The sequence below is a fragment of the Lissotriton vulgaris genome, chromosome 5 (genome assembly GCF_964263255.1).
Source record: "Lissotriton vulgaris chromosome 5, aLisVul1.2, whole genome shotgun sequence".
NCBI classification, from domain to species: Eukaryota; Metazoa; Chordata; class Amphibia; order Caudata; family Salamandridae; genus Lissotriton; species Lissotriton vulgaris.
Genome location: NC_141693.1, coordinates 909,114,104 through 909,139,322, shown reverse-complemented (window position 1 = coordinate 909,139,322; position 25,219 = coordinate 909,114,104). Strand labels below are relative to the sequence as shown.

The 25,219-nt window shown below is 41.9% G+C and overlaps 1 protein-coding gene across 2 annotated transcripts in view; it reads right to left on the bottom strand.

Annotated features, from left to right (window-relative positions):
- Positions 1 to 2,146: 2,146 nt before the first annotated feature.
- Positions 2,147 to 25,219, bottom strand: part of DNTT (DNA nucleotidylexotransferase) — a 1,394,583-nt gene continuing 1,371,510 nt past the window's right edge. For both annotated transcript variants that reach the window (XM_086922528.1, XM_086922529.1), the window contains exon 11: positions 2,147 to 2,408. In XM_086922528.1, the coding sequence (XP_086778654.1) occupies positions 2,322 to 2,408 (87 nt within the window). In that variant the 3' untranslated portion in view covers positions 2,147 to 2,321. The remainder of the gene's footprint in view (positions 2,409 to 25,219) is intronic.

The window sequence follows — 25,219 nt, the reverse complement described above, 5'->3', positions numbered from 1 at the left end:
GCGTTAAGCCAAGTTAAGTGGCTTAACTCTGCCTTGTAAATGCAGCAATGCCCCTATCGCCACCACAACTCGTAAAAAGTGAAATTGTGGTTTCTATAGGGGCTTGTACATATGCCCCTGAGTATGATGAAACTATGAGTAGCGCTATAAAAAAAATTATATGCATGCCAGAAAGGTGCTATCGAGAGGTGAGGTGCATTGTTGGTGAGTGGTAGTGAGGGAATTAATGGAGAAGGAGGAAACACTCATTGTTTTGAACATTATTTGCTGGATATGGCCCGGGATACACGGGTGGCAATCGATTATGTAGTGTACCAGATTCCAGAAATTTCTGTCAGGGGGTGGGGGGGGGCCGACATCTAAAAAAATTCAGCTGGGGAGCTCAACCTTCAAAAGTTTGAAGACCTCTGCCATAAGGTATGTTTTAATTCGTCTTTGAGCACTATTTTCTTTAGTGGGATTTGCCCTTGTGCAGGCACGACTTGCTTTCCTTACCTTCAGCGCGCCATGAGCGCTTTCATTTTGAAAGCAGCCGGGACAATGGCGGCCGCTTCTTTGCAATGTCATAGATCTCGCATTTACGAGAGTTTGAGTTATTGTCATTATAAATGCCAATAGCTTAAACTCTCGTAAGTGCGAGACCTATGGCATTGCCAATTTGTTTTTTGTTGTCAAAACCCCCTTGCAGTACTTGCACATGTATGAATGCTGCGCCCATTTCTTTCGAAGAGCCGTGTCTTAGGAAAGGTTCGCTGCTGCTATTAAAGTGAAACCACGGGATGAGGGCTTTTACAAAAAAAATTATTTGTTTGACAAACAGATGCTTTTGTTTTGTAAAAACCCCCATGCCACGGTTTCACTTTAATAGAGGCTGCACACCTTTTTGTTAGACACAGCTTCTTAAAAGAAAGGGGCGCGGCCTTCATGCACGTGAAAGTGCGGCATGGGGGCTTTAAAAGAAAAATATTTGCAATGCAATAGGTCTTGCATATTTGAAAGTTTAAGCTGTTGGCATTTACAATGCCAATAGCTCAAACTCTCTCAAATGCGAGACCTATTGCATTGCAAATGCTTGTTTTAATTTTCTTTTCTTGCTAGCGGATTTTGGCATAGCCAGAATAAGTAAAACACCCGCCATTCTCTCACTGAGCAGGCGAGTTTGGTTCCTTATCATTAGAGCTTCTTCCACAGCTTTGATTTTTTTGCCTAAATTTGTGTAGAGTTCTTAACTCAGAGGAGTTAGCCGGCTCCAAAACAGCCATGGCAGGGCGACTATTGAGGGACAGGTCTGGAGCACATATTTGGGCATTTTGTATTATATCGGAAACCATTTATCGATTGTGGGTTGGGATTTTTTACTGTTGGCGACTGCACAGTGTGGTCTAACAGTCTGTGTCACTGTGGTATTAATGCACTAGGGTAGTGGTCTTTCATTCTGTGGTGTTGCATACATTTTGGAGTTGGGTTCTTTTTTATCCAAAAGCTGATATGAGTGGATTGTTTCTACATTCTCATAACATAAGAAGGTAATGAGTGATGGAGATGGCAAGGTTACGCCTAGATTACACAACATGATGCTAATAGTGCCAGTTTCGCTCCTTCATCGCATTCTTCCTTACAACACTCACGTCCTCTGGTTAAGCGCTGTACCACACAGTGGTAACCCTGGGATGGAGCAAACATTAGACCAGAACCGGAAGGGGTGAATCGGAAGTGGAAGGCGGCCATTTTGTTCTGGCGCCAGCCGCGGAGAGTTAAGAGGTTGTCCCGGCGCTCCGGGAGATTAAACCAACTTAAACTACAATAGCCTCCTGTCATCTTTTAAATGTTACTTTTACAGAAGTGTTCTGTGAATTTCACGTGCTTTTGTTTGTCCAGGATGGAGGGATAAAGCAGACAGGCACACAACCTCTGGAGTGGATGCCATGGTTTTAGATGCCTCCTCGAAGGCGTTTACAGTCCTCGCGTTAATGTCTGTTTGTGTCATAGTCGAGTCATTCACCAGTACCTAGCAGCTTTGAGAAAGTCTCTTGTTAATGGTCACACTGACCTTCAGGCACTACTCACCGGTATAACGTAAAAAACTGCATAATGTGCACACTCGTTTTAATATAGTGATGTAATAAATTAATTTCAAATTGTATATGTAGTTGCATATTGTTTATTAGCACATTAAAAGAAAATATTAAAATTCAGCATTTAAGCACATCATTTTGTTAGCATATAACACGTGCCATTTCATAATATAAAACGTTTAAATTACTTGAATGATAAGGTAAATTTGGAATTGCTGAATTTTGCAAATATATGATGTTCAGTTACTATGCGTTTCTTTCATGGGGTTGAATGTATTCCAGTCCTAGATTTGCAAAAATGTCTTCTTCGCTATCACATTTTATGAACTCCTTCTGAAAAAATAAAAAGAGATAACAATGTAGGTTAGAAAAGCTGTGACGCTAAGTAGCAAAAACTCTTTACTGTTGTATTTGCCAGAGATTTCACCATGTAAAACCATGTTCTGTCGCATGTATCAGAGTTCACAATGTAATACTTTTTCCTTGCGTATTTTTCAGAACATTCATAATGCAAGTCCCCTTCATATGGTAATTGTCATAGAATCCGCAGTATAAAAGCATTTCTGGGGGAATTTGTCAGAGAATTCACAATGTAAATCACGTTCCCCAAACAAATATCACAGTGGGCAACAATCGGTATGGTGCCAGGTGACAATGTACACACCAACAGGCTAGAAACCTAACAAGCACTGGCAAAGCCAATTGGTATTGCATATGCTAAATTTGTTGTTTTGGTGAATGTTTTTTGTACATGGTGAACAGCAGTTGACCTGGTGTGAAAATTGCCTTAAAGTTAAAAAAAGAAAATGGGATGTGACAAGCTTTGACTACGTCCTAGCGTTTTTTAAGAATTATTTAAGGCTATGTTCTACAGCAACTCAACCGCTGTGAAACATGTAAAAACTACATTGACAAAGTCAATAGATTTCGCGTAGGCGAAACCTTTTTGGCTTTGCCAATGCGTGTTTTATGTACTTCTACAAAGAACTGCGTGAATCTTCCACAAGATGGAAAACACAAGATGGAAAACAAGTCATTAACAAGCATAACAGGAAGAGTGCCTCTTGCTGAATAAATAAAGTACAGTACGAGCCGAAGGTGCAAAGAGAAGCGGTCTCAGACAAAAACATTTCAAAAGAAGCCCCCGGTTTGTCTCCAAGTTTCAACATATCACATAAGAGCAGGGATAAAACATCACAGCAGGTAAGTTGATAAACTGCTGCCTTATAATTTATAAACCAAGGAAAGGAAGAGGGCAATGGAATAAACATTTCCGTGTGCTTCACATGTTCTCTGGCCTTCTTTGAAAACTAGCACAACACGAGTGGGCAAGCAGTAGCCAGTAATGAGTATAATTCAATGTAATTTGTGCTCATCACTGCACAGAGTTTCATCCACCCATGTATTATATTGCCACCAGTTTATGAACCATTGAGCAGCAGCGTGAGGTCATTTCACTAGAACAACAAGCAGCTGTTTAAAGTGAGTAAGGGAGTGTGGTTAAAAGCAGTGAAAGGTGCCCCCCCCTTTATGGGCAGCACTGCTCCAGGAGCATGTTTATTGGGAGCTAGCAGGGCTTTAAGTGGGCCGGGTCTCAATGGTGCTCAGGGCCGGACCGGGAACCAAAACTGGCCCTGGCAAAGTGCTCGGCTGGCCCCCCAGGCTGGTTGGAGGTACAGCCCAGTTGTTTGCCAAAGCCGGTTTCGGACGATTTTGTTACAACAGCCGATTTTGCAGCTATGGTGCAAAAATGGCCCTATAACAAAGTCGGCCCCCAGGGACCCAAAACCGGCTCCCAACCCTGGCAGGCCACCGGGGAAATGCCCAGTGCCCGCTTCGGCCAGTCAGGCCCTGCCGGTGCTGAGCACCAGCAGTTTTTTAAAGGAGGCCTCGAAACGGGTCTCTATCAGTTTTGTGCCCTGGACTGCAGTCACAGCAGGCACATCGATGCGCGCTGCTCACACTACTCACTTCTCACTAGTGGAGAAGTTATGGCATGAATTCATACTAGGTGAGCGTTGTATGGGAAGGGAAATCCTTTAAAGCGAGTCAATTTCTCTCTGGATTGCCTTTCTCTTTTCAAGAATCAGGAGCAGCAACATTGTCGGGGTGTCACAAGGTCTTTCAGTGGAACCTTTTTTAATATTATTTACAAGCCATAGTTTCTGCTTATTTATCTTATACAACTAACAACTATTGGTAAAGCCAATAGTCCTGAATTGTTGTAGGCATGATGTTACTTATGCATCATATATCTGTATGCAATGACAGAAACAGCAAAATACAAGTCGAGTGGCACAGATTTGTAGCTTCTGTGTTATAAGCCATGCCCTTAATTACATTGACCACGCCTCCTTGAGCGACCCCCCAGTTTTTTCCTCCCACTTAAAGCCCTGGGAGCAAGGGAGCACAGTGAGAGTAGGGTACTCGTTTGAACAAGCAGGCCATGGTGTTTTGATGATGTCCTGGGGGTTTAAAGAGCTGCCAGTAAAAAGTATTTTTTGCATTTTGTGCTCCCCATGTGGAGGTGCATGTAAAGAACTAAATAGAGAGTGGATGTGGTGTAAAGGCGAGAACAGCCGAATTAGAAGCTGGGAACCGGGGTTGAGTGTCTGGGGAGGCTCAACATCCTGTGATTCAGGGCAAATCACTTAATCTCTCAGTGCCTAAAACTGAATGTGTCAGTCTGTAATGCAACTAGTGCTCAAAGAGGGTTGCACACATATTTGTAAGAATCAGGCCTTGTAAAGCACTCTAATATATTGTTTTCGTGTGGCCTGTTCTGCATTTATAGCCATGTCATTTGTCAAAAAAAGGACGGTCTGCCCTTCACTTTTAACCAAATCATTTAACAAAGCCCACAGAACACTTTCTAAGGGGAAATTGGTAAATGACAGATCCCTGGAAAATGCATTATAAAGGCTGCAATGCTTATAGTGCCATTATAGGCAACTTCCCCCACCCACAATGTATAAATAACTACACAAGACAACTTTTGTTATGAGAAAATATTACTGGAGGTTTATTCCATACAAAAGCATACAATATGGTAGGTTATCTTATGGGCGATCCAAGGGCAGGCAGCAGTACCAACCTATCTGCCCCGCCTGCCTGATGAGCCAGCACTGTGGATTACCCAGTCAGTGCTACACCTTTTGGCGATCCTCTCCCGGATCACGTAACACATTGGTCCCATATTACTCACGCCCTTTTCAGGGGGAGCGTAGCAGGGCAAACCCCTGGTTGGTCAGGCCCCCAACTGCCCAAAGGACTAACGGTGCTGCGAAGAGGTACCCTTACAGTACCCATCTGCTTCCAGATTGCCCTGCAACTCCGTCTGCAACACAAAAGAAAACATTAAAATGTTCTAATTCACCTGTCCACCAGCCTGCCCTCCGGGTAAGAGGTGAGGTGGGAGACGACGTGGCTGGTGGCAAAGAGGACGCCAGGAGGGGCGGGGAGGTAAATATATCCTCCCCCAACTCGGCGCACCAGATGTGACCCCCTTGGCGTGCCACGGCGAGCGGACTTCCAGCAGGAGCCCCAACCACTAGAGAGGGGTGGGTTAATGCCCCAATGGCACTGAAGGGCCGTCTTTTTGGGTGGCCTCCTGTGGGGGCCACGGGCAGCCGCAAAAACAACACTGAAGTGGTAAAAGCAGTCAACATTTTGATGATCCATTACTTATTCCTTTGAATAATCTGGGGGTGTATTGTGTTTTGAAGTAATTTATTGGTACAATGATTAGCTTGATCAATGAGGACACTGTTCCATGATAATGGTCACATGTATGTCACCCAAATTGGAAGGGGAGAGAAAGATTGAGGTAGAGGACAAATAAGAAGAGCGAAGTGGTGAGGGAAAAAGGAAAAGAGGCAGATGTATATCCCCAATTTCAAGGATCCAATCCCGAAGGGGAAGACTAAGTCTTGCCTCTTATTCGCCCTCACACATCCTGAATGATGTCACGCTTCATCATCAGGCTTTTTGTGCTCCTCGTCAGACCGGTGCTGCAATGTCTGACACGCCCCCGAAGGGTCTCTTTGACGGAGATCTTTTTAAAAGAGAAAAAGCTGTAAGGTGCGTGCAGGTGTGGGGGCGGGAAAGAAACAGGAAAGGATCCTGTGAAAGATAGTGGTGTGGTGCGTGCAAAGAGAGTTAAAACTACCTAAGGGCATCCGCTCTTGGATGATTTATTCTCGAGGTGTCCTTGGTAGGCTAAAAAACCAACAGGTTAGTGAGTTACCTGAGGGCTCAATGTGCAAGTATAACTAATCACAAGGTCGACATGTTTCACGTTGGGTAAGTCCTAATGACCTGTAGCGTTTCTTCAGGACCTAAAGCTAAGAGGTGTAAAAGTGCACGTCAGTGAGGAAAGAAAAAATAGAAGGGTTCTGTGATGGCAACCCTATCTGGAGGGTGAGGCCATCCGTGGTGTACCCAAGTATACAGTCCCTAGAGTAGTCATTGATCTAGCTATATTTGAGGAGCGCGGACAATGGACCTTAACAAGCTCCTGGTCCCCCCCTCTCTTTTTGATGATTCACAATGATTAGCTTGACATGACATTCAAGGATTTTGTGCCAGTTATGCGTCATTGAGTCCACCCGAAAGGCATGCGAAAAAATTAATTAAAGGGATATAAACAACTTTGCAATGCTTCTTTGAAAAATGGCAGCTCGATGTGGAGATAGTAGCACTCATTTGTTGTCTGAGAGGGTGTACAGCGATATTGTGAGGAATTGACGGGACATCTCATCCACAAACTTGAAAACACTTTGAATAACATTTGGTAGTTGTCCTTCTGGGACACTGAGAAATAAGAGCTTTGATTGAAGCATGAATGATTTGTGAAAGGAGCGCCTTTGTGTCGTAACAGCCAGAGCTGTCTACTTTAGAAATTGCTTCCAGTCTCTTCAGCTCAACATCCTTTTTTCTAGGCAAATCACTTAATCTCTCTATGCCTAAATATGAATGTGGCATGTAAAGCACTCCGATATCTTGGGATCAAGTTTATTATGCTGTACTAAAAAAAAAAAAAAAAAAAAATGGCTAACCAGCAAAGTAAACATGAGTTTTTTTTTAAAACTATTTTTTTATTGAAATCCGTATATCACATAAATTAGCATCTTAAAATTCATACCTCCAAATGTCAACATACATGCATCAAAATTCATCAATATAATCGGATTTGCAGGAATTAAAATATAACAAACATTTAAAAAGGAATTCATCGAACTCTTAAATCAGAAACAGTGAATCAAATACAATAGCTAAAAACACCTATTGCTCTATAATATCGTCAAATGCCCCCTAATCCCATCCATTTTAGACATATTCTCTGATGTTTACTTCTTAGAGCGTAAACCCTATAAGAATACGGAATTCAATTTAGGCATCCCCATAAAAAAACTCTGCCCAGATCTTGCCAAACTTCTTCAGCCCACCCGTTCCTAAGGCATATGCTTGTTCGCTTTTTTTGACCTGTTCCATTTTCCAGATCCATTCATATTTAGATGGCACTAAATCTGATTGCCACCTTTGAAGCAAAAGTTACCTGGCAACTGCCATGCCAATATAGAGAAGTTTAATCGTTTTATCAGGTAGGCGGCAGAGATCTGGGTCATAACCAAGAACTATGAGCAAAGCATCGGGCCACTAACTAATATACGTTCTGATGTCAAATTGTGGAAGATGTAAATCCAAAATTTCTGGACCCGGGGACACTGTGAAATTATGTGTGTCCAATTGGCAGATGGATGATTGTGGCACCGAAAACACTGCCCTGATTGATTTGGATACGCTATAACTATAAAGATCGAGGTTCTATACAGTAGCCATTTACTAAAGAAAAGCATCCTTTGCCAATAGACTAGGCTTTTCTGATTGCTAATCTGGACCAAGTCCAGATTGCTAAGAAACTTCTTTAAAGCATTATATGACCCTAGAAGGAGAAAATTGCTATTGGTTAAGCAAGATATTTCCTCAATATTCAACCACCTGTCATTCCACGGAAAATCCGAGAGTTTCGAAAACCCTGCCTTAATCCAAATTTGAATGATGGTGGATGAATCTTTAATTCCTGCAGAGGAAAAAAGACCTGCTATGGGAGTGGAACTATTAATTACTGGGATAGAATATTTTTTATAAAAAGCCTGTCGTTTAAAGTAAAACCAATGTAGAGACTTATACCGTACTAACTTAGGAGATCTGAAAATTGATAGTGGGCAATGGATCTGATTCTCTTTACAAATTAAGTTCATAAACATTTTTACAAAAAAACCCGAATGTGAATCCTGCTTAATTCTAGACAAATATTGTGCAAAATATGCGTAATAATAATCCTTCAAATTGGGAAGAGCTAACCCACCGATTGCCCGCTCCTCATATAAAGTGCTAAGTGCAATGCGGGCATCCTTTTTGCCCCAAGGAAATGATGTAAACATGGACTCTAGTTTCTTAAAAAATAATTAATTAAAGCACAGGGAATAGCTGAAAAGAGAAAGTTAAAAAGTCGCAGCACTGACATTTTGATCAGTGCCACCCTGCCTAAAATGGATAATGGAAGAGGATGCCGACGGGTAAGCAAATCTTGGACTTTTTGAAGTAGTGAAACATAATTTAACTCATATAATTCCGAGACTAAGGGTGAGAAATACACCCCTAAATACCTCTTCGGATTTGCGTTCAAACATGAGATAATATCGGGGTTTAAATCCCTAGATGTCCCACCACCGCAAAATAAGACTTCAGCTTTTTTTGTGTTATTTTTATACCTTCCGAAAGTCTCATACCATGCAAACACCTGGAAGGCCGCTGCCTGCACATCCTTCTCTAGTTTTATGATCAGCATAATGTCGTCTGCGTATAATTTAATTTTGTCCAAATTTGGAAGTGGGAGGCAAATATCCCTGTTGTTCTTAATGGCTATCGCAAGCTGTTCAATAAAAAAGGAAAATAAAACTGGGGAAAGCGGACATCCCTGTCTAGTTCTTCTTTTTACTTTTACTTGTCCGGCACTGGCTGCATTAATAATAATATTAGCCTCAGCATTCAAATATAGTTTTTCGACAAACCCCGTAAATTTAGAGGGGATGCAAAATTTAACCAGGATACAAAATAAAGATTCCCAAATCACCAAATCAAAAGCCTTTTTGGTGTCTAAAAGCAGCACCAAGGCTGGTATCTTCTGGGTATCGAAATAGTCAAGTGCCTCCACCAAAAAGTGTGTGTTCGTGCCAAGCTGCCTTCCAGCAATAAAATCACTCTGATCCTGATGGATTAAATAAGAGGCGATACCATTAAAACGATTTGCTAAAAGTTTAGTAATTATTTTGTAATCAGAGTTTAAGAGCGTGATGGGATGATATGAATTGGGCTCTTCGCTGTTTTGACCTTTTTTTTTAAACTGACTACACTTCCTTCTCGAAATGACGAAGGGATGGCCCACCTTCAAAGATTTAGTTTATAACTAATAGTAAAGAATCCCCAATTACCCCAAAGAATGTTTTAAAAAATTCCCCTGGTAAAGCATCAGTGCCACAGGCTTTGCCATTTGGAAGATTTTTGATCACCTCCTCATACTCATCTTTTGTAAAAGGCTTCATCATATGCCCTTTATCTTCCTCAGATAGGCTTAGTATTTTGTGTTCCCGCAAGAAATCTTCCAATGCTCAGATGTCAATTGATGATTTCTGGCCATAGATCTTCCTATAATGCTGGGCCATTATCCCTCCTATTTCTTCCGAATCCTCCATATGAACGATGGAGGCAGGGCATCTCAGAGCCAATATTTGCTTACTGTCCGTTCCCTCGCCTGCCAAGCTAAAAATCTCCCGGTATAATTGCTTTCTTCATAGGTCTTTTGCCTAACCTGCTGGAAAAGGGTGTTGCTTTTGGCATTATATGCTTCAGTCACGTCACGCTTAGCCTGAACCCACTGGCGTTTATTCAGGGCCGAGGGATTAGAGAGTAACCAATCAAAAGATTCTTGCACTTTTTGCTCTACAAACTGTTTTTCACCCTTCCTATTTTTTTAAATTTGCTGCATCTGTACCTATAGCTAGACCTCGAAAAAAGGCTTTGAATGAATCCCATACCACATGGGATGGGGCGGAGCCAAGATTAGGCTCGAAAAAGTCCGAAATTTGTGATTTACTGGAAGATACCCAGTCCTCTTCCAGCAAATATTGACGATTTAACGTCCACCTTTTATTGACTACCCTACCTTTACCTAATGCTAACTCCAAAACTACCAATACATGGTCAGAGAATCCGTTTTGAAAACATTTCTGCCTAAAAAAAACACAAATTCCTGGAAATAAGAAAAAAGTAAATGCGTGAAAAAGTATGGAATCTCCCTGAAATACATGAGTGATGTGAGATCCTTCGTGGGAGCAAGCCAATGGTAAGTAAAGTGAGGAGGGAGTCACATGGGAGTCAGCCAATGGTGCATATAGGTAAGTAAGGGGCAAAGCATCTTTTCAGATTTATTTCAAAATACAAAAGATTTTTCAAGCAGGCGAAGTCTAAAAATCTGCAATGCCCGTATAGGAGCATATTGCAACACAAAAAACATTTCACAGTTATAAAGTTGAGCCTGTAGGCTATGTCGAATCATTCGCTGTGTAAAATGAGAAGCCTACTGCCTTTGCCACCACAATACTCAATAAAGCAAGCATGCTCAGTTTAATTAGAACATAAACATTATCACATAATCTCTGCTTAGAGGCCCATCTAAGAAGTTACCGGGCCCAAAGTGTACATTAAAATGAGCATTAACTCTCGTCCTGGAGCCAACACGCATTTACTGTGGCTGGACCTAAAAAGGGATATATGTATTAAACATTTTCCCTTTGCGTTTGGCAGTGAGTTGACAATTTAAACACCATTGCTAGTGCATTTGTCAACTAGTTCAAAATGTAAAGCGTTTACAACAGTGTTTGTCACTGAGCTCATAATGTAACGCCCATTCCTACTGCAATTTTCTGAGAATTTGTAACATTAAACACTTCCTATTACATTTGTTTATGATCACAAGGTATACATCCTTTCCATTGCATTTGTCAGATAATTCACAACATAATCCCCTTGATATTGTATTTTTAAGAGAGATCACTACGTAAAGCCACTTTATATGATTTAAGCAGTTAATTATAAAACCCCTTTCTATAATGTTTTTCAATGTACTCACAACATGAAACTCTTCCCTACTCTATTGGGTACAGAGTCACACCACTTAAATCATCTTCCTAATGTATTTGAGCAAAGATCTGCATTAGCAATGCCACTATCAGTTATGGGCGACTACTTCTTAGGTTGACTAAGAACTATTTTTCAATCGAATCATTGAAGACAAGAATAACATCATGTGGGTGAAACCCCGGCCCTTCTTTTAGCACTGCTTCTTACAGTTCTCTTTCAGGTGATCATATAAGCCCTGGTGGAGACCTGGGCTGTCAAGAAAAGACTGCAAAGCAACATAATTCCAAAAATCAGTCTGTGAGATGGGATATCCCAACAATCGCATAGTAAGGTAGACTGTGGTAATCAATCTAGGAAAATGCTTATCTAAAGGCTTTAACACATAGTAAATATAATCCACCCATACAGGACTATTAGCTTTAACAAATGATTTCACAATAAATAATTCAGGTCTCTTGCCTTTATCATACCTTTCATAATGACATATCAGGCCTATGACATCTCTTGTCCCAAGGAACCAAACAGACCTGTAATCTTGACCAATGGCTTGTCATCATAATCAACTAAGTCACCCTCATTGAGCATATTGTGTGCAACACTAGGGCCCCGATTCACAAAAGTAAACTGAGACAAAAGTCTATCTTTATGGCTTTTGTTATTCGCAAAGGGCATTTACGAGTAGTAAATGACCTTTGTGAATACCAAAAGATGTACTTTAAGACTTTTGGTATTCACAAAGGGCATTTATGAGTAGTAAATGCCCTTTGTGAATACCAAAAGATGTACTTTAAGACTTTTGGTATTCACAAAGGGCATTTATGAGTAGTAAATGCCCTTTGTGAATACTGAATGTCACAAAGTTAGACTTTTGTCTCATTTTACCTTTGTGAATCGGGCCTTAGATCTTTTTCCAGTGAGAGCATAACAGATCAGCCCAGGTAAATTCATTAGGAAGAAAGTCAACACGGTAATCACTGCACTATCAAGTCAGACTTAAAAAGGATAATTTACTTGTCCTAATTGTTGTGCAAACTACTGGGGACGTGAAATAATTTTTTCCCACTTATTTTATGAATTTTAAAAAGTACTCCTGTAAAAGAACAATTTTCCCTAATTATACCTTACTTCTAGGAATTGTGATGCTTCTGAAGTCAAGCTTTAAAGAAAGCAAGTTGATTTTTGTTGGCTATGGAATGCCTCCAACCCAAATATGAGAGATGGCATACACTACTCAAAGATCGGAAAACCACTCAAAATTGAAGGCTTCATTCACACTTGCTTACAATTTAACTCTGGTATCGAAGGGTTCACAAATGGTTCTGCCTGATTGATAACATTCTACTACGTACCCTAACTTGACTTAAGTAACTAAGAAGAGACACTTAGCAGTCCAAAACGGCTTCACCTAAGTGAGTTCTGAAGTAGTACTGGTTTTGGCATTCAGAAGCTAAATTCACAAATCTGCCTCTTCTACACCTCTATGTTGAGACACCAGGCACCTTATCATTATGGTCCATGCTTAGAAATAAGCTGAGCATCTCCTTTTAAGCGTCTGCAGCGCATGAATTCATTTAAACCACTATCTCTCGGAGTTGGAGCTTGATTTTCAGACAGTCCAGCTCAGAAACTGTGAGCACGATTTGCTTTTTCCTGTTTCTGAGCTGTGTCATCTAAAATAATGTTCTAACTTAGAGAAATATGGGGTTACATGAATTTACTTTACACACTGCAGGAGCATAAAACTATATGGGGCGGGTTTAAGTAGTGACCTGGGAGGAATAGTGAAACCTTCCAAAAACACGTGCACTCTGCACTGATAAAAAGAGTGCGCAAACTGAAAGGGAAATACAGTAAAGCTAAAGGATGCCCATAATAAGTTGAAGAAAGAAGTGGTAAATAGAAACAAACAAGATGGTAGGTTCTCTGTCACCATTAAGAGATGGCAGTGGAAGTGCATTCCCTCAGACAGCAACAGGGGGGTTTGGGATGGTCAAGCAGAGATCTGGGAGGGGTGGTGGACCCTTCCAAAAACACGGGCACTCTCCAGCGATAAAAAAGTGTGCAAACTGAAAGGGAAATACAATAAAGCATTAGGCGAATACTCCAGTTGCGACCATCACAATAAAGAGGTGGTGGGGCAGGTGGATGAGCGTGTGGGGGCGGGGGGGGGGGGTTATAATGAATAATTTAAAGTAAAAACTTTCCTGGAGCAGCCTCCCATGTCTCGCTCAGTCTCTGTACTTCCTGGTCCCAGCAAGCACTGGGGGCACGTCTTGTACTCCTCGCAATTGGCCTAAACAGACAGGATAGACACCCTGCTCCGACCAGGGAGTCTTTGGGGTTACCCTAGCCCAGCTGCTCAATGCAGCTGGGCTGGAGAAACCTAAGTGTGCATGTGTGTTTGGTCGGCCTGAGACGGCCGTCAAAAGCACATATGCGGAGGAGGTGGGCGTTTCTGGCTCCGCCTTGCACTGGTTTCGATCCTTCCTTACGGATAGGTCATTCCAGGTGGCGATCCCGCCCGGTAAGTCGTCATCCTACCCGTTAGACCAGGGAGTCCCACAGGGGTCTTCACTGAGTCCCACCCTTTTCAATCTGTATGTGAGACCGTTGGCTGCGGTCGTCAAGCGGTGGGGCCTGACCATGGTCTCTTACGCAGATGACACGCAGCTGGCGGTCACACTGAGTGGGGACTCAGACCTGGAGGCTCCCAGGTTCTGTGATGGTCTGCGGGAAGTGGCTAACTGGATGAACTCCAACTGTCTCCAGTTAAACACCAAGAAGACGGAGATTATGATGTTTGGTAAACAGGTGGCTTTGTGGGGTGACAAATGGTGGCCTTCGGAGTTGGGTGTGACTCCCCTCCCAGCGGCAGAGATAAAAAACTTGGGGGTGTAGCTTGATCCTTCTCTGAGTTTCATCTGTCATACCAAGAAGGTGGCGGCTTCTTGCTATGGCATCATCAGAGGACTTCGACCCATCCTCAAATTCTTTGATGCACCCACAAGACAGCTGGTGGTCAAAGCATCAGTGCTGTCCAGGCTGGACTATGCCAGCTCCCTACTGGCGGGGGTTAACCAGTCAGAATTTCTGCGGGTCCAGCGGGTTCAAAACGCTGCGGCCCGACTGGTGACAGGTCTGCCTAGGCGGTGCTCGGTGTCCAATGCCCTGCGCTCTCTCCACTGGCTCCCTGTGCAGCAGAGGATTAGATTAAAGGTTCTCTGCCGTGCATTTAAAATCCTCAAGGGTACTTCCCCACAAATCTTGGAGAAACTGCTGATCCCCTATGTCCCCTCTCGCACTCTTAGATCGCTAGGCCAGAACTTAGCAGTGGTCCCACGTTTTAAGTTGAGCAGAATTGGTGGACGCTCCTTTTGAGTCCTGGCAGCGAGCTGGTGGAATTCTCTTCCTCCACAAATCCGGGCCATCGATGATCTCCTTCAGTTTAGACGGGCTATCAAGACCTTTTTATTTGTTTAGCTCATCTGTTGTGTCTCTTCTCCTTTCTGCCCGCTTTTAATGCTGTGTTGTGTTTACCTTCTCAAAGCGCCAGGACGCCCCTTTGCTGGGGCAGCTGTGCTCGGTACAAATAAAAATAACATAACATAACATAACATAACATAACATGCACACTAGAGTGTGAGTCGCACTCCTCCTCCCAATGCCCCTCCCATCGTAAGCTGGCTCAGAGGCGCAAAATGGAAAATAAAATTATGACATTGCTTTATTTGTCTCTGAGCAAGCCAGTGAGGTGAGGCTGCTACACCATTGCAAAGGACTTGCTGCTGCAATACTTCAGTGGAGGAACAAGACATGAGAAGGCGGGACATATAACTCAAAGACACCACATGGAAGCACGCGTTTGCGAGTGATGCTCTCCTTAAGCAATCAGCAGCGAGGGGTGAAATTAAAGCCCACACAATGAATATAGTATGTTTTGAAGACAGCTTTTGAGTGCTGCCTAGGCTCGACGTAAACAGGCACTCCGCACTGTGCTGAGCTAACACAGCTTGCCATGGGTGGGCCCCAGGAGGATATCGAATTATGCAAAAAAATAGTTACCACACATCAAACTTATTAAGTGAGATTAATAATTGGCAAATCACTGCCATAATGAGCGGTGCAGTGCCACAGTGTCTTATGGGTGCACTGCCATGCAGCCATAAAATGAATATTAAAACAAATATACATAAGATTATAAACCACACAGAAAATTACTGATTGCAATTCAACACTTTGGCTGATTTTGAAAACGCATGAAATGCTGTTGGTGTTAACGGTAGCTGACGTCTCAATTAGTACATTCACGGTTCATTAATTCCAACAGGTCCTGAAAGAAGTTTCAGATCAATAAAGAAAATAGAAATACCTACAGTCAGATGTTTGCAGCGAATCGTTGTTACAGACATGTAAGCAGCCACTAATGCTCTATTTACAGCCACTGGAAAAACACATTTGATTAGTTTACATAAGGAACGGGAGTTGTCGGCTTCTGGGGAGCGTGTTATGCGGACTTGATTGATACCGCTGTAGGTAGCACCGAGAGCCTCCCACTGAATATTTCTCAGAGACTGAACATTTTCCATACAAGACGTGAAATACATTACTTATTTCTCCCCTTCAGCCAGAATGGAAGAATAGTGCTGATTGTAATCATCAAATATGCATCATTGCATTATGTTTGCAATGACAGGCAGGGAGGCAAAATAATGAGTTGTTATTAGCATGAATACATACAAGCCCTTCCAATTGCAGTCACATCCGTGTACCTGAGACGCAATGCACTAAAATATAGCACTGCACTGACTATTATTGGAAATCATAGGAAATGGGGAAAGCAGTGAAAGGTAATCACTTTTACAGAATGGATATGAAGAATTCTTTTTTAATTTCTACTAATAAATGAATAGTTAAACAGAGCAGCACTTTGTCAATTAATGAAAACGATGCTTAGGTAAGTTATTTTTATAAAGCAAAAGTGTATTTGGAGAGCTTGGAAAAGTAATTGCCACATTGTCTGTAATTCTTGTCACAGTTCTTACAAGCTCAAGTCTTGATCATGAGACAGATACACCTCTATCGCACAACTGAAAAGAAGGCTATTCTCCTATTCACCTTGTAAACATTGCGTTTCTTCCTTTTTCATTATTAACCAAGCCTCACACCTTCACCCATAAGACACCGTAGCACGAAGGTCTCTCCTGTTTCTTTGTTCTCCATCTGCTGGCAGTGATCGATGTTTTTAACCACTTCTGGTTTACTTTGCTTTACCCTGATGTTTAATTGTTTTGGATAGTTGCTGGATTTTAGTCAGAATTCTCAGGAGCTATAGGGAAAGAGGTGGGCAGGAAGGGTGTGGTTGGTTCACAGACAAATTATTGAAACCACAAATATCGTGGGGCATAAATATCAAGTCAAAAATATCTAACACAAAATATAATTTTCCTATACATAGGGCCCGATTCCGATCCTGTCCGGTAGCCCTCCGTATGGCTCGGATCCGGAGGGCTTTGTGGAAAAAACGAGGTGCGGGCGTCCGAGCGAGCGAGTACGATGTGTCCTTAAGCATACGGACTCTATTCGCTTGGACTTCCATTGAAGTCTATGGTAGCCTGTGTACAGACGCGTACACAGGCGCCAATTGCAGAAAATGGGTGGGTTGGGAAAAGCGTACACCCTGTGGTGGTCACCCCATGGTGCCCGCCACACTGTGCATGCTTGGATCGGGGGTGCCCATAGGTCCCCCTGTGACCGATTCAGAGGGCCTCGGGTGAAGGGGGGCCTGCTACAGCCCCAGAAGTACAGATCCCAGAACTTTTATGAGTTGGAGGCTCCGACTCGATCCAGCTGATCGGCGCGTGCATTGTACTTGGCCGCTCGGAAATTGGACCCATTGCGCTGCACAAGTCGACCATATTGGAGTCGTCCAGAGGCCTTCGCTGATGGGTACGAGTCGCTCAGAGCTCGAGGCGATATTCACATCGTACTTTCTCGCACATACAGCGGTACCAGTCGCTCAAAAACAGAGGCTACGAATCAGACTTGCTCGCTAGGGATCCCATTCGGAGCCCTTCCAAGCGAGATCCGGTCTATAATTCAAAATTATTGATGGATCCACGTTGCTTTTTTTAATAGGTACAATATGTGCCAATTTCTATGCTGAAGGAATTTTTTCAGTGTCTCTGATAAGCTGAATTGCGATCTTACTTCAGGGGCAATCTGGCCAGTCCAAAAGGGCTATAAGCTTGTGCGGACAAGGGTCAGTTGGGGAACAAGATTTTGCTCTTTCAAGTGCATGCTAAATTTGTTCGAGTGTAAAAGTTTGAAAATTATCTAGTCTGTAGTGCCTGGAATTAGGAAAGGGCCTGTCAAAAAATTCAGCAATGGATTTTGATAGATTAAATTGATCTTATGTTCAAAGTAATCAGCAAGAGAATCGCATAATTCCTGCATAGCTAGGAGTGGCTATGTACAGGCAGGGAGATGGGTAAATTCCTTATGGGTGCTAAACAATTCTTTTGAGGAAACACCCACCTGATTAATTTGCTTGCTAATATACAATTTGTGAACCTTTTTGATATTTTGGTAATATACAGAAAGTGCCAACTTGAAAGCAACTTTATCAAGTAAATTATGATTCTAATAGGTTTACTAAATAAAAAATTGAGATTTTATTAAAGACTTTGGGGCAGATTTATGAGGCCCTTGCGCCACGTTTAGCCGCAGTTGCGTCACGCAAGGCGGCGTAAACGTGGCGCATCCCTGCAAACAATTTACAACGTGACGCATCTAGGCAGATGCGTCACGTTGTAAAGCCCTGCGCCGCTTGTGGGCGTTCCGGCGCAGGGTGGGCGTTCCGGGGCAGGTGCGCCTCGCAAAAGTGGCTGAGTGAAATCTATGAGATTTCACTCAGTCACTTTTAAGCCAATGCTGCGTCAAAAGCCTGCGCCTGCTTGAAGCAGGCGTAGGTCTTGACGCAGCATTGTTTAAATGGGGCACCCCCGAGCCTTGCTGGAGCTGCGTCGCAACTCCAGCAATGCGCCAGATTTCCGGCACAGATGCGTGACGCATCTGTGCCGTTTTTGCACCATGGTGCGCCGCATTATAAATGCGGCGCACCATGGCTGGCGGAGCTGTGGCGCACTGTGGCGCATGTTAACTGGCGCATCCCTATGAGGCTAGCATTATGCATCAACCTTTCATTGGCCCACTTCTGAGCAGCACCATGGAAAGCTCTCATAGAATCCAAAAACATCACAATCACCAAAAGAATCTTCTAATCCATAAATAGCATGCAACCTCCATCTTCCTCCTCTTTTCGTTTGCAATTCTTCAATCCTTCAATCATCTTAAAATTCAAAACTATCCTCTTCTCATTCTCTACAGAAACATATAAACAAATCAAATATGTAAATGCATTTCCTCTCAATCATACCCAAATGTTTAGAATTAAACATCTCAAACTTTTTCCATTGTTTATCCAAAATTACCACACCCCAAGGGTCGGGTGGGTGGGATAACGCTAGTCTTTAATAAAATCTCAATTCTTTATTCAGTAAACCTATTAGAATCGCAATTTTATGTCAAGACAGGAGGCTAGCATTATGCATGTTCAAAACTTTTTAAAACACATTTTGAAACATGATCTATTAACTTGAAATAGAATCTCCTGAACGTTGTAGCAGAAGACCAATCTGCTGCTTTCATAATATCATCTAGCCTTAAACCTAGCATACTCAACTTACTTACCATAGCTCCTCTCACTGAATGTGCTTTAACTTTGACACATCCACACCTGCATCCTTCATAGTAGACTTCACCATCTTGCAATTGTCGCACACGAAACTGCTTTATATGGTTTCACATATGAGAACAGTGCCATTGTTTCAAAACCGGTTTACCACTGGGTTGTCTCAAATCAGACTTTTCCTGATTAGAAATTTTGAAACATATCAGAGTGTGACCAGTCCAAGTAAGGGCAAAGGGTGGCTCACAGTATAATGCATTAGTGTTTGTAAAAAGCAAATCCAATTTGTGGCCAGCCGAATGTGGGGGCCCTAAAACTTTCTGATGGTGGCCCAAAGTTCCCAAATCAGCCAGTAGCTGGGACGTATCTGTGTTCGAGGGGTCATCCAATTGATAGCTAAAATCTCTCAATAGTAAAACAATTTGGGCAGATTACACATTGGTGGCAATGATCTCAATAAGGTCTTGACTATAATCTTTTCTGAGACCCAAGGGGGGGGCGCCGATAGAGCAGGGCACCGTTGCAATGATTTTTTGGGGAAAATTCTATTTTAAAAATACACATTTCTACCCAGTCCATATGTAGGGATTCAATAAGACAGACTCTAATAGAATCTCTAAAGAGAATAGCAATGTCCTCTCCTGTCCTCTCAACTCTATCAATTCATATAATTTGATAGTTATATGGGAGAGCCTGCGTAATAGCAGGTATAAAGCTGGAGCTTAGCCATGTTTTCATTAAAAACACAACATCAGGCATGAGACATTCAAGGGCATGCTCATGTAGAGATCATACATTACATAAAACACTCTTAATACCAAATGTGGGATTCAAGGATTGAGGAGACTGAATTGGGATGCATGAAGGATTTGGGGAACTGCCAGGTGCCATATCTCCTGGTCTTATGTCGCTCGAAGTGTTGAGCTTGTAACTAAATTCACATTTGGGGCAGCTCATGTGACCCTCTAACAGCTGTGGAAAACATTTTGAGCCGTCTTGATTCAGCAATAGTGGAAGCCTATAACTCTCACCTATTTTAAAAAGTGTCATAAAAGAATAGGTAATAATAGGAGAGCTAACCTTAGAAGTGAAAGGAGCAGGGGTTCTAGCAACAGTTGGGTGTGCACTGGTGCATACAGGCTTGCTTTGGCTTGCCTTTGGTGCACTGGCTGATTGTCCACCCGGTCATTTGATCATATTTCAGGAGGTGCAGCTAACTAGACCACCACCTCCCTAATGGCGGCGTGGAAAAGGAAGTACACACAATTGCTGCTAGCTTTTTCGGCTCAACCTGGATGACCTAAAACTACATGACCCACAATGCAGTATATTGGGCCACCAAATGAACACTGCCTGATTTGTTAATAGATCTGAAACTACTTCCCCCAGAATTCCAGAAAAAAACATATTAGCATAAGCCTTGAGGCAATATGTTTGCCGTTTTTAAGATGCAATCAAACCACATGGTTTACCGAGGTAAGCTTAACACGAAAAACGAAATAAAACATTGCCAAGAAAGCGTAGGCCAGGATAGATAACCGCTTTTTCGAACTCTATTTCAGAAAGCGCAAGCGAAACACCGCAAGCGCGTGGAAAAAGAGTGGTGATCACCGCGAACTCTGAAAATAGAGGTATGCATTCGAACCATTGAAAACCGCTGATAGAAATACAATGTTGCAAAGGAACAAGCAATAAACAGGCTATGTAGAAAACAACTGCGGTCACTGAATAATCCAACGACATGAGCGGCCCTGCTTAAGAATGCTACAAACACAGGTACATAAATACGCAAAACTATTGTAATAGAGAGAACTGCGCTATGTAAAGTTCATTACAACATAAGGTAACACAATAAACCCACATGTTTTTAAGACGTGGTGCATACAACTTGCCGCGAAAAGCAGTAAAAAGATAAGGAAGAAGACTAAAAGGTATGAAACAGCAAGAAGACATGAAAGTCCTTTTAAATAAGCATTGCTAATCGATATTCTTGACAACTTATTTTGCTTTCCAACAGGAAAAAAAAACCAAACAAGAGACAGCTCATCTTGCGGTCGCTCAAAACTCGATGGGAAGACAATTATCGCTTCTCAGGTATAATTACCAAATGAGATAACTAAAGAAAGGAGCCCTCAAAATAGAATTTTAATTGTTGTGTTGCACATCCAATACAGAAAATATCAATGTTGCCACAATTTAAAAGCCCTGACAAGAATCCTGAAACTCAACACCCAGGCTTCGAAACGGGTCGGCACATGATCAAAGCATAGAGGAATGAAGAATTGAATTTCAACCTGTGAAATAAGGAATAATTTCCCTTCCAGAATGACTTAATTTGAGCAAAAACGAATTTTTCCCTGTGTATCCACAGACACCTGTTAAAAAGTCTAGGATCATCAATCCAGTTAGTTCATCAACACTGGTTGAAAAATATGCATGTATTGGATGTATTTTTATTCTGTTTTATTTAATTGTCTAATGTGATGTAATATGTACGGTATGTTTTATTATTAATGTTTATCTAGAATGTTTTGTAAATTGGTTATAACACAGATATGACCAGACGCTTGTCTTTTTCATGCTGAAATGAACTAATGAAAAACAAGAAAAACTGAAAAAGTAAAAAGGTATAAATAAAATACGGGTACAAACAAAAAGTAATGCATTTGTCCATAAAGCGAAATTGTGAATGCTTATGAAGAAAGTGAGTTAAAGGCTTATTCCCCCTTTTGAAAACGATAAAACGGTCCTGCCTAAATCTCGTCCTTTTGAGCCTAACTCCCCTTTTATCTAAACTTTTTTAGAAAGATGGCATTTTCTTACTTTAACCATCCTGTGCCTTTGCCTGTTTCTGAATACACATCCGATTCAGGATGATGGCTGGGCTTGGTGCATTCCCTCTAGACAGTCACACAAAGGGAGCTGGTGTGTGACATTTGCATCCTGATGGCTCATCACCAGGCTAATGGGTTTCCTAAGGTAGATTGGGAGGGAAGAGCTGACATGTGCACCTGAATAGGGCTGTGCCTGTCGCCACACATAGCTGCTTACCCCACTGTAGTGTGTCTGGAGTCAGGGCAGGAAAGGCAGGGATCTTGTGATATTCAAAGGCCTCTTTGATGTCTCCCCCACTTCAAAGGCACATTTGGGTATAGGTATTGGACCCCTGGCACTACTAGAACAGAACTCTACTAGAACCAAGGACATCCTGCCTGCAAGAAGAGCAGTTGTGCTGTTGGAGGATCTGTCACTTTGCTACTTGCTCTGCTGTACTGAGCTGCTGCCTCATGAGCCCAATGAGGAACTGCTTCCTTGCAGCTTGCACTGTTGTGTTAGACCCCATTTCTAACAGCAACCAACCTTCATTAGTGCAAGTTGCAAGCTTCTGAGCAAGCATTGGGCCTAAGCACTTTTTCATGTACAACTTAAGCACTGCTCTAGACAAATAGTCAGTGAATGATTTCCTGGGGTAGCTGGGGAAGGTATGATTTTACAAACAGTCGCGCTATCCATGCATGGAAGCGTCCCTTTGGTGCACTGCCGGATTCCAAATGGAAATCAAAATTCAATCATTTATTTTAATAAATGATTCAATTTTGAATTCCATTTGGAATACGGCAGTGCACCAAAGGGATGCTTCCATCCGTGGATAGCGTGACTGTTTGTAATGATTAACACACGTCGATTATCAGAGGATGATACCTTACTGCATGCCAACAATTTCACTTCAATTTATGCAACAATATCTCAGTGAAGAGGGAGAAAACCCACGGTGTGCTTGATCCTTACACACTAACAAAGGTATGATTTTGCCATGCAACAGAATAGGACATCCGTTCCAAAGAAGCAAATCAAACAATAAAAGAACTAGTCCATCTGGTCTCACTTTATGGCAGAATGGGAGTGAGTTTGGTGAGACTGTGAGACATAATGGCAGAATGCCTGGTCAGTCTGCGAGGCAGATGGCAGAACTGGTACAGGAAATGAGCTTAATGGCAGGAGTTATTTTCCTGCTCCAGACCTTTCATCTGCCTCACTGTCATAGAGAGTGTAGATACTTAATCACAGATGCAAAGAGAAGGATGGTGGCCCCTTTCATATTGTCCTACAGGTAGCACATTCCTGGTCTTTATCGCCGCAGGGCCATATCACAACGAGGGTCCCTGGGGTGTAATGAGTATGTGAACCCATTTTTGTGTCCCTGGGTCCCTGCAGTATTACGAAAGATTGTGCAGACTCTTGTGCACCCTTTTCTGTAAAATAGATGGCACCGGTGTCTGTAGCTCCCCAGCGCTATCTTCTTAGTACAAGAGATACATTAACATTACAGAAGTTTATAATAAAGTAATCTGAAATGCCTCTGAATTTATGAAATCAAAATTCATCATTAAATCAAACACCATGTAGTCATAACTGCTTATAACATTTCTCTTTACATTGTGTTCTTAAGTTTAAAAAAATATATTTTTGGGAAAGCCATTGTGTTTATACATTAGCCCTCATGTGTGTCACTGTAATATACTCCTTAAGTAGGATAACTACACATAATACCCTAAGTAGGGTGGCATGGTTAAAATACTAGGTTGAAAAAAATCGAAAATATGCAGACATTCACCATGTGTTGTATGAATGTGTGATGTTACAACGCGATCAAAATGATCGCGGAATGTAACATTGCATTTTTTACAGTGCAGGTCGTAACAACGACTTGCACTGGAGGGAGCTGGACTTAGGAGTAGTAGGATTTACTATTCCAACACCAATCTACGTACAGTAGGGAAGGTGTTGGAATAGTAAATCTTATTAATTCTTAGGGTATATCGCCCTCCAGTGGAAGTCGATGTAACGCTTCCGTTGTAATGCCAGCGTTCTAAATGCATCGCGGTATAATCACTGCGATGTAAAGACTGTTTCCCGTGTTTTACTTGTTACATTCTTCATACATTCCTCAGTAGGGTAAATAACATCTCCTTATTTATACCTTAAGTAGGGCTTACCATGGCTAGCATATGTACCAGAAAAAGAGGGTATTAAAAATGGTTTTAAAAGAAACACAAGAGAAATGTGAAATAAATTATTATTTAAACAGGCTCACTTTCCTAAAAGAGAGATAAAAATGGAGGTAGAGGAAATTGTGCAGCTCGTCTTTCATATTCAATCCTTATTGATTTCTACTGCCAAATTCCAGTATATATCTTGTTTCAAGTTGGCGTAATGTTTTCCTCTGTTGTCACCTCTTTTACTCTTAGGATCATGGTCAACCACAAAGCATTGGAGTTTGTCAACCTATCCTTTGTGCATCGAATCGAAGTGTCGCACCACCAGAAATATGTTAACCAGATTCTTAATTGAGTAAACATGTTGTAGAATTTGCTTGTGCATTGAGTGCCGCGTACTGCCTACATATACTAGGCTGCAGGGGCATATGAGTATGTAGACTGCAAAATCTCTCTTGCAGCAAAAAACTCCCGTAATTTTGCAAGGTTTTCTATGAAAGGGTGTGATATATTCAGTTTTGTTAATGCCATTTTGGCAAGATTACATTTAAGTTTAGTCAAAGGGAAATCCCTGGGTGCACACTAAAGCAGGTGCGTGTTATGTTGCTGTATGGGTTCTAACCAATCATAAAAACATTACTTCTAGGTACATTAAGGGGAAAATTTATATATGGAAATGGAACATTAGAAATGGATTTCCACACTAAAAGTGAACGTTCACAATCTTTTTAATATTTTAATAAAAGTAAAAACCTCTTATCGCAATTTTAATTCATTTCTCTGTGATAAGAGGTTTTTACTTTTATAAAAATATTAAAAAGATTGTGAACGTTCACTTTTAGTGTGGAAATCCATTTCTAATGTTTCATTTCCATATATAAATTTTCCATATAATGTACCTAGAAGGTATGTTTGTACGATTGGTTAGAACCCATACAGCAACATAACATGCACCTGCTTTAGTGTACACCCAGGGATTTCCCTTTGACTAAGCTGTCACTGTACCCTGTTCCCTGGTGATAGTGGGGTACCCTCTCCTGTGTTTACTAAGATTACATTTAATGCAGATTCAGAAACCCTTGCTCTTACTGAGTCAGGTTCCTTTGTCAGTTTTTACAGGGGTGGTGTTTACCAACATGTCCCTCGTTGATTTACTCTTTCTATATTTATGACTACCACCCTCGTTGACACCTTGT